The sequence below is a fragment of the Oncorhynchus mykiss genome, chromosome 21, assembly GCF_057628025.1.
Source record: "Oncorhynchus mykiss isolate SJ-2025 chromosome 21, ASM5762802v1, whole genome shotgun sequence".
Classification (NCBI taxonomy): domain Eukaryota; kingdom Metazoa; phylum Chordata; class Actinopteri; order Salmoniformes; family Salmonidae; genus Oncorhynchus; species Oncorhynchus mykiss.
This window is the reverse complement of record NC_143042.1, coordinates 33,499,960-33,514,708: the sequence shown is the minus strand read 5'-3', so window position 1 is coordinate 33,514,708 and position 14,749 is coordinate 33,499,960. Positions and strand designations below refer to the sequence as shown.

Below are 14,749 nucleotides of genomic sequence, written 5' to 3'. Positions count from 1 at the left end.
GACTACAAACCAACCACTCCTTTCTGCACAGGTCATTGAAAGACCTGCTCGTTGCGTTGTTTGCTCACAGGTAAGCGAGTGGGCGTCCGTTTCTGGCGCAGCAACGACACAAAAACTATGCCATGACACACACACGCACTCACACACGGTTGGCTGCAATGTCACTGAATGCCTAATCTGCCGCATTTTCACAGGTTCGCACCTGAGTACCCCAAGTCACGCAATAAATCAAAATACAATTTTCTTTGTCACATGCTTCATAGACAACAGGTGTAGACTAACAGTGAATTGCTTACTTACGGGTCCTTTTCCAACAATGCAGTGTTAAAGATTTTATAAAAAATCACATCAAATAAAACTGGGTAATAAACAGGGTAGCTTGGGGGGGGTGGGGGGGGGGGGGTGGAGGGAGGCTACCGGGGAAGCCTGATCATGGATGGCTATAAGATTCAGTTTTATGACTGACAACAGCATACGTTCTATGGGTAGAGGAGAGTGGGGTACGTTGAGCCATGTTTTAAATTCAGCATAACTACATCAAGGGAAATACAGTATTCTTTCTACCAAAGGTATCTACATATACTGTATTTCAGGATGTTGTGTATCCCTGGAAATAATCCGAATTCATGTAAACATAACAGTTTTGAAAACTTAGCTTGTCGAAAAAAAAGTGGTCTCATACCATACCCCCAGGTATGGGGTAAATTGAGCATGGGGACAGAGTAAAATTGTGCCTCATGGGGTAAGTGGGAGATGGTGCTAGTAGGTGAAAGTTTAATGTTGTGGTATATCTTAAATGTATGCCTACATTCAGATATAGATATCGTTTCAATATCACTTACCCTTCAATTTCTTGACCAGTTGTCTGAGACAGGGATGTTGTTTTTATGTGCCAATTCAAAAGGCAAGTTCTCAACATTTGAGGCTACTAAGCCCATGAAACTGGTCCTCGAGATTCTTGATATGTTTAGCATGCTCAGACTCCATGTCAACAGATAAGACCTTCCCACTGGGCACACACTGGTTGAATCAAAGTGGTTTCCACGTAATTTCAAGAAATTACATTGAACCAACATGGAATTGACATCTGTGCCCAGTGGGTTGTTTCTCTCTGCTATCATAACCTTTTTTTTTTTTCTTTTTTTTTTTAAACTTCTTCGGCATTGGTGTCCCTTCCACAGGACGGTTGAGCTAACATAGGCTAATGCGATTAGCATGAGGTTGTAAGTAACAAGAAAATTTCCCAGGACATAGACATATCTGATATTGGCAGAAAGCTTAAGTTCTTGTTAATCTAACTGCACTGTCCAATTTACAGTAGCTATAGAATATAATAAGAATACCATGCTATTGTTGGAGGAGAGTGCACAATTTTGAACATGAAAAGTTATTAATAAACAAATTAGGCACATTTGGGCAGTCTTGATACATCATTTTGTACAGAAATGCAATGGTTAATTGGATCAGTCTAAAACTTTAGACATACACTGAGGTCATCTAGTGGCCGAAATCTAAATTGCACCTGGGATGAAATAATACATTATGGCCTTTCTCTTTAATTTCAAAGGTGATGGTACAAAAAAATACAAAAGAACTGTTGTTTTTTTCTTTGTATTATCTTTTACCAGATCTATTGTGTTATCTTATACTACATTACTTTCACATTTCCATAAACTTCAGTGTTTCCTTTCAAATGGTACCAAGAATATGCATATTCTTGCTTCAGGGCCTGAGCTACAGAAAGTTAGATTTGGGTATGTCATTTTAGGTGAAAATGTAAAAAAAGGGGCTAATCCATAAGAGATTTTAAGCACAGGTACATGTTATTTTCTAATCAATGTACCTCTTTCAGTGTCATTGTCTTTTTTTTTCATCCCTTGTTGCTGCTCGAATAGACCAGGGATGTTCTCTTGATAAGTGTGTGAATTAGGCCATTTTCCTGTCCTGCTAAGCATTCAAAATCTAACAAGTACTTTTGGGTGTCAGGGAAAATGTATGGAGTGAAAAGTACAACATTTTCTTTAGGAATGTAGTAAAGTAAAAGTTGTCAAAAAATATAAATTGTAAAGTACAGATAATCCTACCCCAAAAAACTTAAGTAGTGCTTTCTAATATTTTTACTACTCACATTGTAGTGTATAGAGAACCCAACTCATGTACAAGACAATCTTAGAACTATTTACTTTGGTTTAGATACAAGCATCATGAAACCTATAACACAATAAATACATTTGACTTTGTGAAAATCTGTTTTTTTAGTTCTAACTTGCTTAATCACCTTTTCCATGTGGTTTCTGAATTCACAGACTCTATGAAATCATGACCTCTTCCTAAATATTTGTTCACAAAATTCATATTGTTTATGGTTTTCTAGAAACAAAGAGTGGCTTAACTAACCCTTTGGCTCAACTTACCCCACTCTCGTCTACTTGTCTGCCCTGTTAGGTCTATACTTAGCAGTGGAGCTTTTGGAGCTATGAGGGCTGACTGAGTGATGTGCTATCCAATACCTTGGTCATAGACATGAGCAACATATTCCTCCAACAGTTTTGTTTTTTCAGGGAAAGGCGTTCGTATGTCCTGCCGTTTGGGTAGGTCCATTGGGAGTCATCAAGAAGGTTAAATAAAGTGTTAGGTCTACCACAGGTTTCTTCACATGTTTTATGGTTACACACCTAACAGTACGTAATATAATAGGTCCAAGGGTCATGTAAGTCATCAGTCATACTCCATACATTTTCACTGACACCCCAAAGTGCTCGTTAGATTTTGAATGCTTAGCAGGACAGGAATATGGTCAAATTCACACACTTATCAAGAGAACATTCCTGTTCATCCCTACTGCCTCTGATCTGGCGGACTCATGAAACATGAATGCTTCATTTGTAAATTATATCCTGAATTTTGGAGAGTGCACCTGGCTATCCTTATATTTCAAAAACAAGAACATTGTGTTGCCTGGTTTACTTAATATAAGGAATTTGAAATTATTTATACTTTTACTTTTAAACCTAAGCATATTTTAGCAATTACATTTACTTTTGTACTTAAGTATATTTAAAAAGTATATTTACTCAAGTAGTATTTTACTGTAGTATTTTACTCAGTGACTCACTTTTACTTGAGTCATTTTCTTTTAAGGTATCTTTTACTCAAGTATTACAATTGGTTACTTTTTCCACCACTGCAGGTCTGAGTGAACCAGGTAGGCCTAACAGGTTATGGAAAAACAGTGACGGTTTTCTTCCCCTTTTGCGGTAGGGAGGTGTGTGTGTGTGTGTGTGTTTGCTCCCTCCCACATCTCTCAACAAATGCTGTCAAAGAAGCAAGATCTCTGCTGATAGTGTGTGTGTGTGTGTGTGTATGTGCATGAGGCCTACCTGCCTACCTAGCATAGTACTATTCAGTGCCGCTTTGCTTGCAGCACCCAAGCTAATTCAAGGAACTCACAAACGATAAGGCAAGACTGTCCGTCAGTCTGGCTCCAGTCTGCGGTGAAACATCACAGGATCATCTCCGCATCTCCGCAGCTTCAAAAGACTTCACAGTTCCCACTCACAGCCCGACAGGAATGACGAGGGTGATTTCACCCACAACTGTTGTTTGTTTCACAGAACAGTAACATTACGATGTAGATACTGTATGAAAAATGTCAAAATATATAATCGTGGATATAAATGGGACGAAATCGATTAGCCGACCATTGTAAAAAAAAAAAAAAAATCACCTGTTGAATGCGTGGTTTGAAATATGAGAAAAACATTTGAAATAAAAAATGACCGGTATTTGAGAAGTGTCACGGATGTTATTTTTCAGATAATAGCCAAAACAACCAAAAACAAGCTCAGCGTTTTACAGAGTCTGTCAAGACCATGGGTGGTATGTACACTCACAGACTGATCATAGAAAGTGTTGCTGCCTTTGTCAGGACTGGAGGTGTCCCAGGTTGGGTAAATCTGTCTCACATAGCTGTAGCGTATAGCTATGGCAGATAGGAGACATTCGACAGGGGTATAATGCTGCTCATAGAGGAACTGTTTGCCAACCTCTGAGTGAGAGAGTGACAGGTAACCCTAATGAGCTAGTAGAGGCACACCCTGAGGTAGACAGGTCTGAGAGAGAGAGAGAGAGAGCGAGGGGGAGAGAGAGGGGGGTTCAACAGGTCCGAAAGAGAGAGGGAGAGCGAGAGGGGTGGGAGAGTTCAACAGGTCTGAGAGCAAGAGAGAGAGTGGTGGGATGGTTGTTGGGAGACAAGCCTTTTTAGTTCTAGCGTATTTAAAAAAAACTTGTATTTAACTAGACAAGACAGTTAAGAACACATTTTTATTTACAATGACTGCCTACTTGTAAAGCCCCCCCGAGCCAAACCCTCGCCTAACCAGAACGACGCTGGGCCAATTGTGTGCCGCTCCTATGGTACTCTCGATCACAGCCGGTTGAGATACAGCCTGCACCACTCGGGAACCCCGCGTGTATGCGTATGTGTTTTTGTTTGCATGTGTGTGTGTGTGTGTGTGTTCTTACTGAAACACATCTGGTGCAAACATCCATTTTTGTGATTAGAGGATGAACAAGGAAGAGGAAAAGTTTGCTACACTTGATCTTAATCCTGTGAGTAAACAGACTAAACCATTGGGGAGATGAAAGGGCTTTACCCTTATCAGCCAGCTGAGGCATTCACCAAAACACCACCGCTGAGGTGGGGCAATGGCGTGTTCCGCCAGGTTCTGCCAGAGGTGGGGTGTTTCACAGATGGCCAGATTGGGGGAGATGGGAAATGCAGGCCTAACAATCAGCAGGTAGATAAAGATTGGCCCACACATTAAAGAGATTAAAGGAGGCGATGAGTGTGTGTATGTGTGTGAACTGAGCGCAGTGGAACAAAACTGGCCTCTTCTAAAGCACAGTCAGACCTCCCAAGATGCATCTATATCTCACAGGTGATACGGCCTAACAAAGTCGGAGCTTGCCATCGCCGCTGCACAATCACCATCAGAAATGCCTCCCGGGGCCCTCTCTCTCTCCCCCCCCACCCTCTCTCTCAATGAAAAAAATGATTTTTATTTTCTCCAAACTCCTTTTCTTAACTGCCTGCCTCTGTCGATCTCCCTCCTGCTTCTCCTACTCCTTGGCCTGCTACAACCGCCGTTTCTCTCTCTTTCTTTCCAAGACAACAATTTCTCTACTTACCCCTTTTACTCGCTCTCTTCCCTCTCATGTGGTTTGGCTCCTCTCTTTCGTTCCCGTCATAGAAACAAAGGACAGAAGTTGGTGAGTGAGTGATAAACAAAGCATGAGGGAAACCGATGAGAGAAAAGGGATGAAAAGAGAAAGATGTACTTTGCAGAGAGAGAGAGAGAGAGAGAGAGAGAGAGAGAGAGAGAGAGAGAGAGAGAGAGAGAGAGAGAGAGAGAGAGAGAAAGATGGTCACTGTTGTGGCTTAATGTGGGAATAAACAAGTGTATCTTACAGATATCTTCAGCACAACCCTTCTATCAAGTTTAATTAACTTTTGGAGTCTGTTGTTCACACAAAAAATTGTGTTTTGAGTTGTTTCTTAAGAAACTTCCGTTGTCCAATTGTGGGACTTTTCGGTTGCGGGGGGTGTTGATGATGTCAGTGTGATTGAGGACAGAGAGGCAGGGGGCCGATGGAACGACACACACGGGACTTGAGAAAGGAAAGGAGAGAAGGGTCTATTCAATGGGGGAGGGGGGGGGGGGTAGTGACAAATAATGTTATGGTAAAGAGGGCATGCAGAAAAATAGAAAACATTTTATTACATCACAAAAGAGGTGGAAAATAATTATCAAGTTTGTTGGACAAATAATAAGAGAATAAGCAGAGACAAATTTTCCCATACTGAACAAAAATATGTAAGCAACATGTAAAGTTGTTGGTCCCATGAGCTGAAATAAAAGATCCCAGAAATGTTCCATACACCCGATAAGCTTATTTCTCTAAAATGTTGTTGATGTTGATGTTTACATCCCTGTTAGTGAGCTTTTCTACTTTGTCAAGATAATCCATTCACCTAACAGGTGTGGCATATCAAGAAGCTGACTGAACAGCATGACCATTGCACAAGTGCACCTTGTGTTGGGAACAATAAAAGGCCAGTTTGGTCACACAACACAATTCCACAGATGTCTCAAATTTTTCAGGATGTGGTAATTGGCATGCTGACTGCAGAAATGTCCTCTAGAGCTGTTGCCAGATAATTTAATGTTTATGGCTCTACCAAAAGCCGCCTCCAATGTCATTTTAGAGAATTTGGCAGTACGTCCAACCGGCCTCACAACTGCAGACCAATTTTAACCACGACAGCTAAGGACCTCCATATCCAGCTTCTTCACCTGTGGGATTGTCTGAGACGAGCCACCCGGACAGCTGATGAAATTGTGGGTTTGCACAACTGAAGAATTTCAGCACAAACTGTTAATTTGAATGCAGAGATACCGTGACGAGATCCTGAGGCCCATAGTCATTCAAATGCCACCATCACATCATGTTTCAGCATAATGGCCCCATGTCGCAAGGAGTTGTACACAATTCTTGGAAGCTGAAAATGTCCCAGTTCATCCATTGCCTGCATACTCACCAGAAATGTCACCCATTGAGCATGTTTGGGATGCTCTGGATCAACGTGTACAACAGCAACTTCGCACAGCCATTGAAGAGGAGTGGGACAACATTCCACAGGCTACAATCAACAGCCGGATCAACTCTGTGCGAAGAATGTGTGTCGCGCTAAAGGAGGTAAATGGTTATCTGATCCACACCCCTACCTTTTTTTAAGGTTTAGGCGACCAACAGATGCATATCGGTATTCCCAGTCATATGAAATCCATAAATTAAGGCATAAATAATTTAAATTTACTGATTTCCTTATATGAACTGTAACTCAGTAGAATCTCTAAAATTGTTGCAAGTTGCATGAATATTTTTGTTTAGTGTAAATTCCTGTACTTTGGAGAACTAGTAGTGAGTGAACAAAATAGAGGGTGAACAATTGTCTCTATCTAGTGGTGTGAAAATGAATGACACCCAATCATTTTGGAACAATGGGTATGCAGGCTTTTGTTCCAGCCCTTCCTTAAACAAGAAACCTAATGAAAATAATTGAGTTGAGTTTTATTTCATTATATCATATAACTTGCTAAATCAGGGATGTTACTGCAGGGTTGGAATGAAAGCCTGCACAACCCAGAGGCTCTCTTGGACTGGAGTTCTGAAAACATAAGAGAAAACTACAGACACCTGAGCAGTCACAACAAAAACAAAACAGATTTTATTACATTTTTGCATTCAAATAAACTCTTACCATGTTCAGAACTGTAGCACTCGCTTTTGACGCATACAAGCGCAAGCAGCATCTTAACATGAGAAGTTGAATCTCAACAAGTAAACTAAAACTAAACAGAGAAATTGGACTTCAACATAAAACTATAATGACCCCAAATTTCTGCTCCCAGGTTACTCTGAATCAAATTGGAATGAATTATTTAGTATTGTGGACTCATTCATTGAATTCAATAAAATATGTGATTTATCATTAAACAAATACAGCATCTATATGCACAAAGAAACACAGACAAACATCATGTGGACTGATAATTTGAACCATTTAGTTCAGTTGTTATTTTGATCTAGCCTGTGTGCCAGCCTGTTTGTGCAATAATGCCAAATCCTTGTAACTCGTCACGCCAAACATTGTTTACCAAGTACAGCAATGAAGTTGGCACAAGCATTAAAGGATCTGAGACCAGGCTGCTTTAGATTACACTCAGTCAACAAAGCTTCAACAACTTAAAATTCGAACATTTAACTTAAACACACAGACAGAGAATTTCACAGTAAACCTCTATTGCTTGACCCCTTGATTATAGCTAGAATAGTTACCTTCCTGGTTGTGTTCTGGAATGCGTTTTCATTCTAGATTATGGTCCGAGGACAACCCGTGTAGGAGTACGACAAAAACAACTGACCGTAGTGGGTGTTTTGACAGCTCTGGGTTGAAGTTTCCCCTAGGTACAGATATAGGATCAGCTTCCCCTCCCAGAATCCTAACCTTAACCATAAGTGGGAAAAATGCTAAACTGACTCAGGATCAGCGTCAAGCGGCAACTTCACCCTACACCATATCGGCACTTCTGTGGCGTTTAGTAGAATCAGCGTTCAGGATGGAGAAATAAGCGTGTCAAGCCTTCCCTTCCCTGAGCTAAAACACTGAGGCAAAACTAATGATTTCTCTGTGAGCTAGTCTAACTGGGCTGTAGTCACAGTATCATTGAAGTCAGATAGAGTATAGAGTTCCTTGGTTTGGGTGGTGGGAATAGAATGTTTGGTCCAGAGCTAAGCTTACAGTAGGGGAGTGCAGAGTGTATACATTTCTAGATGTGAATTGGTGCAAATCTCAAATGACACCCAATTTCACATAGTGTACCATTAGAGTCCATGGCCCTGGTCAGCAGTGCACTACATATGGAATAGGGGGCCATTTGAGCTGCACCCTGTCTGTATACTCTCTACTGCATCCCAAAATGGCACGCTATTCCCAATATAGTGCACTACTTTTGACCACAGCCTTATGGGTCCTGGTCAAAAGTAGTGCACTATATTGGAAATAGGGTGCCAATTTAGAGGCAACTAATTTCATGTGCACCCGTCTATCTACTCTGTCTTCTTCTTCTGTGCCGGGCTGCTGTTCCAGTAGTACAGGAGCTGGGCAGCGATAAGGCCGTTACAGGAAGAGGATATGACATAGGTCAGGGCCATCAGGGAGTCACCCGTTTCCTGTTGGTAGAGAGAAACCAGGAAGTGAAAAGTAGAAATTATTGGCATGTTGGATTAGGACAGGATCACACACAGACTGCCTGAAATGGCACCCTTTTAGGTGTCACTTAGCAGACGCTCTAATTACCTACTATATAGGGAATAGTGTGCCGTTTATGACGCATCCACACTCTCACATACAGTACACACACTTTACTCACACACAGCTGCACATACCGACTAAGTCACTCAGGATAAGAGTGTCTGCTTATTGACAAAAAATGTACAAGTAACAAAACATTAAGAACAGCTGCTTTTTCCATGACAGATGGACCAGGTGAAAGCTATGATCCCTTATTGATGTCACTTTTTAAATCAACTTCAAATCAGTGTAAATGAAGGGAAGGAGACAGGTTGAAGAAGGATTTTTAAGACTAGAGACAATTCAGACGTGGATTGTGTATGCTTGCAATTCAGAGAGTGAATGGGAAAGACAAAATATTTGAAGTGCCTTTGAATGGGGTACGGTAGTAGGTGTCAGGCACACTGGTTTGTGTCAAGAAATGCTGCTGGGTTTTCACACTCAACAGTTTCCTGTGTGTATTAAGAATGTTCCACCACCCAAAGGACATCCAGCCAACTTGATGCAACTGTGGGATGCATTGGAGTCAACATGGGCCAGCATCCCTGTTGAACACTTTTGACAACTTGTAGAGTCCATGCCCCGACCAATTGAGGGGTGCAACTCAATATTAGGAAGATTTTCCTAATGTTTAGTATACATTCACTGTACACACACATATACCTGTATTGAGGTGAATATGCGAGCCAAGGAGCCAGCGAACAGCATAAACACAGTGATGGCAGACAGCTGACCTGTGTGTCCATTACGATAGTTAGTCACAACCTGAATAAGCTGCAATCACAGGGAGAAATAAACATGATCACAGATTAATACAATGATAACATTATTTGTTAACTAATGATAACTCCTATAAAACACATTTTATAACACAAATCAACTTTATTATTGATTTATTTTGGGGCACATTTTTACAGTTGAACTATTTAAAGCACAATTAAATCCTAGAGAATAACATGAAAATATTAAAACACACTTATTGTCCAATGTGGTGCTCGAACAACGTTAGAACGCTGTTGTTACAATATAACACGTTGATTATGTTATACATACCCTGCCAATGATGATAGCAGGCATGTTGGATGCCTGCATGGCCATGACCACAGGCATTGGCGTTACAGGGGAGAGCAGCAGAGCTACCAGACCAAAGTACACCACCAGGAACAGCACACCTAGAGGGAGCAGACACACAGAATTAGAACGTCAACCACTGCTTGTGAGGGCAGCTAGTTGTATGCTGACGTAAAATTGTACATTGTAAGCTCAAAAGGAAGTGTTAGTAGTGAGTGTCAAGTCTTATCGTCAGGTAGGTGTGTGTGTGTGTGTGTGTGTGTCTTACCTTTGACTGTGTTGCCTCCATAATGCATAATGAGGAACCCGATGGCTACTGTCTGTAACATGAGGAAGAGGGCCTCACCCCAGGCACTGAAAGAGAAAACGCCAAATATGTTAACTTGTGCGTGTCTGTGTGTGTGTGTCTGTGCATGTCTCCGTGTGTGTGTACAACTCTAGCACAGTACCTGAAGGGGAAGCTGTTAGCAATGCTATAGGCCATGGTGCCGGTAATAGCCAGCAGCTCCAGCAAGACAGAGTTGAAGCTTAGACCATCTGCACTCTTAGCCCCCATCAGCTTCAGGATCTGGGGCAGCTTTACTGTGGGGAGAGAGAGAGTGGGAGAGAGCGAGATATGGGTTATGTTATGTATTATCTGAACGTGCGCTTGATGGATCAAATTCTATTGTAAATATCTTTCCATCTACAGGTAACTGCCCCAAAAAAGGAAACACCAACATAGTGTCTTAATAGGGATTTGGGCCCCCATGAGTACACAGAAGAGCTTCAATGCACCTTGGCATAGATTCTACAAGTGTCTGGAACTCTATTGGAGGGATGCGGCACCATTCTTCCACAATAAATTCCATAATTTTGTGTTTATTTGACGGGGGTGGAAAACGCCGTCTTAGGCACTGCTCTAGAATCAATTCCGTTGACATCTGGTGACAGACACACACACACACACACTTTAAACCCCCTATGCTCCTTTGAGATCCCTCTTTAAAAGTCTTTGCCATATCTTCTTCTAGCCACGGTAGCCAAAATAATGGGCAACTGGGCATTTTTATTCATGACCCTAAGCATGATGGGATGTAAATTGCTTAATCAAATGTTATTGGTCACATACACATGTTTAGCAGATGTTATTGTGGGGGTAGCGAAATGCTTGTGTTTCTAGCTCCATCAGTGCAGTAATATCTAACAATTTCACAACACACACACATCTAAGTACAGGAATTGAATTAAGAATATATAAGCTGCATACACTAAAATACAGATGAATATAATATAATACAGTATATACAAATGAGACGAGTAATGCAAAATATGTCAACTTTATTAAAGTGACTAGTGTTCCATTTATTAAAGTGGCCATTGATGTCAAGTCTTTGTATATAGGCAGCAGCCTCTAATGTGCTAGTGATGGATATTTAACAGTCGGAGGGAGGCCTTTAACTCAGGAACCACACCTGTACAGTACTTTGTATCATTTACTCAAGTGTTTCCTTTATTTTGGCAGTTACCTGTATATAAGCGAGGGGCAGAGAGTTATGCTTTGCACACATAGGGAGAGAGAGACAGAGATAAAGATTGAGAGTGAGTGGAATGTTTACTGTTCATGTTTTATTGTTTATTTCACGTTTGTTTATTATCTACTTCATTTGCTTTGGCAATGTAAACATACGTTTCCCATGCCAATAAAGGCCTTTGAATTGAAATAGAGAGAACGAGATAGAGAGAGGAGAAAGAGAATCTTAATCTTACCCATCACAGACCCCAGGATGATTCCAATGCCCAGACCTTTGCTCAGCACAATCTTTAGACATGGCACTGCAGACAGAAACAATCGTCGATTGAACGGGTATTATCAGAGAGAACAGATAGATATGTCGTTCTTCTCCTATCTAGAATTATTGAGGAACACTGGCATGAGATAGCCCCGCCTCTGAACGCTGTCAAAACAAAACTTCCAACTACCTACTAACGTTAGCTCCTCTTCTGTCTTTTTAGCCTGTTTAGAGGGTACGATCCCTACGTCCAATATATATTTATTTATATCTAGTAACTGGATATACGCAAAAGATAACATAGAAGTTACATTGTGAAATATCGATTAAAAACGCAAGTCTTGCAAGCTAACGATACCTAGCTAGCTCATCCATTCAACGTTGAAGCCCTGGCTAGCTAACGTTAACTAGCTAAGTTAGCTCTTGCAATCAAACGTCAGTCAATTATGTAAGAACTTGACTTACCATCCAGAAAGTTAAAATTGAGGAAAAACTCGTCGTAACATGATTCTGGCATGAAATAAGTGAGCAGGAGCCCCTTCAGTGGGTCCAACACAGAATTCTTTGGAAGTTCTTCCATAACAGGGCTCGCCATTGTGGAACTGTGACGTGATGTAGACAGTGTGCAAATAATAACCGTTCCCTCACGCTAGACGGAAACATATGCACTGATAATGGTTCCGGAGCTCACTGATTTTTGTTGTTGTTGTTGATTTCATTAGGTTCCCCATTAGCCGACGCCAATGGCGAGAGCTAGTCTTTCTGGGGTCTGACACATAACGAACAAGCCATTACAGACAAAATACTTTACAATTGACATACATTTAAAAACACGAACATGTAGTATTCCTTTGCATATATCAGTTACACATACACTGAACAAAAATATAAACGTAACATGCAAAAATGTCAAGGATTTTAGGGAGTTACAGTTCATATACGGAGATCAGTCAATTGAAATACATTAATTAGGCCCTAATGTATGGATTTCACATCACTGGGAATACCAATATGCATCTGTTGGGCACAGACACCTTTAAAAAAAAGTAGGGGTGTGGAAAAGAAAACCAGTTAGTATCTGGTGTGACCACCATTTGGTGTGACCACTATTTGCCTCATGCAGCACAACACATCTCCTTCGCATAGTTGATTATGACCTGTGCAATGTTGTCCCACTCTTCAATGGCTATGTGAAGTTGCTGGTTAATGGCGGGAACTGGAACACGCTGTCGTACGCGTATGCAATCCAGAGCATCCCAAACATGCTCAATTGGTGACATGTCTGAGTATGCAGGGCATGGAAGAACTGGGACATTTTCAGCTTTATTTCAGAACATTAAATTCTCTTTTATTTTAGCTCATGATACATGGGACCACCACTTTACAAGTTTTGACCAAGTTTTACACGTTTGTCGACTTTTGAGACTATAGCATCTTTAACACATAACATCTATATCTGAAAATACCCAGAATTCAGCTCTTGAAACACAAAATACTGTACTACCGCAGTATGAGTCATAATATCCATAAAACCTAGCAGTCAAACAGGGAACTGGTTCCAATCGTTTTTCCACCATACATTTTTCCCATAGGGGATTTTTAGAAACACTTTTTAAAAAATGGCTGTGTTTTGTGTAGGCTTACCCTGAATTGACATTTTGATAACCGTGTGAACCTCTCTAGGACAAGGTGATTTTTATAAATGTATTTACGCCCCCCAAAATTAAATGCTAATTAACGGCCAATGTGGCTATCATAAAGTACTACAAATACCACGATGATCTGGACGAGACTGCTAATCGAGGCAAAGGTAAGAATCTCTGGATCAACTATCTAATGTTAGGTAAATGTAGTAATGAATAAATAGGCAGGAGCTTGACGGGATTTTGTAGTTTTGCGTGATGTCTAATTTTATTCTAATTAGCATTTTTGAACAGGACCGTAAATAGAGCAGAATTTATTAATAAAAGTCATCTTGTCCAAGAGAGATTTACATGGTTATCAAAACTTCACACCAGGGTAAGCCTACATGAAACACAGCCCTTATTTTAAGCTTATCTAAAATACCCTATGGGGGAAAATGAATGAAAGAAAAAAAGATTTCTGTTTCCCTGTTTGACCGCCAGGTTTTATGGGTATTACGACACCTCCACTGTGGGGCTCTATAACTACAACTAGTTAGCAAGTTGGAAATGTCAGAGTTTCCTAGTTCTGACTAGCACTTGAACGCGGCTTTAGCTAGCCAACTTTGCCATGACATCGCCTACAAGTGTTGTGTGGGATTTCTATTGGAGAAATGTGAGTTATAGATCTGTCATTCTCATTGAACGCAAGTCTAAAAAGCAGTAGATCTGTTCCATGTGGGCTATTTCTATGCTACCCATTTTTAAGTCTAGTTTTTGCTTCTTTTACTTTTGCTATTGTACACCAGCTTCAAACAGCTGAAAATAAAATATTTGGGGGTATGGAAAAGATATTTCACAGCGGTTTAGATGGTACAATGATTATTTACACTATACTTGCTTGTTTTGTCACATAAACTTAAATTAGGCAAACCATTTTTGCAACCTGGAAATGGTGGTGAGATTTCTGCATAGTGCATCTTCAAGGTGCTACCAGCCACCACTGGTATCCATATACAGCAGTGAGCGTGCTTCAGTAATCATATTGAATAGTGGTTTGAGTTTGTGCAAGTGTGTGTATGTGTAAAAACTATATTCAATGGTTTTCCATGAATATTCACCAGCACTTTGATCAATAACCTAGTTTACAGTGCATCATTTGCATTTAGCTGAACTGTTTACATCTGTTGTATCTTGTGAATAAATACACTTTGATTGTATACATACCTACTGTACAGTACTCATTGAAATACCTTAATCTCTCCACTAGATGTCGATAGTACCCACGCTGAGCCACACAGGGCGAGATGTGAGCCTTCTGGTGAAGGGAACCACAATGGGCACGGGCTTGTTGCTGGGAACCTATT

General features: G+C 40.7%; 1 protein-coding gene across 1 annotated transcript; it reads right to left on the bottom strand.

The window, feature by feature from the left end:
• Positions 1–7,268: 7,268 nt before the first annotated feature.
• mpdu1b (mannose-P-dolichol utilization defect 1b) lies at positions 7,269–12,425 on the bottom strand. Its single transcript, XM_021577706.3, has 7 exons — positions 12,226–12,425; positions 11,738–11,803; positions 10,438–10,570; positions 10,257–10,342; positions 9,971–10,089; positions 9,581–9,691; positions 7,269–8,796 (listed from the first exon to the last, which is right to left on the bottom strand). The coding sequence occupies exons 1-7, from the start codon at positions 12,353–12,355 to the stop codon at positions 8,674–8,676; spliced, it is 768 nt and encodes a 255-aa protein (XP_021433381.1). The 5' UTR covers positions 12,356–12,425; the 3' UTR covers positions 7,269–8,673.
• Between the last annotated feature and the right edge of the window lie 2,324 nt (positions 12,426–14,749).

Coding starts and splice junctions, on each gene's coding strand:
- mpdu1b (XM_021577706.3), bottom strand. CDS start 12,355: ATGGCGAGCCCTGTTATGGAAGAACTTCCAAAGAATTCTGTGTTGGAC. Junction 11,804..12,225: donor CAATTTTAACTTTCTGGATG/GTAAGTCAAGTT, acceptor TTCTGTCTGCAG/TGCCATGTCTAAAGATTGTG. Junction 9,692..9,970: donor CTGCTATCATCATTGGCAGG/GTATGTATAACA, acceptor CTGTGATTGCAG/CTTATTCAGGTTGTGACTAA.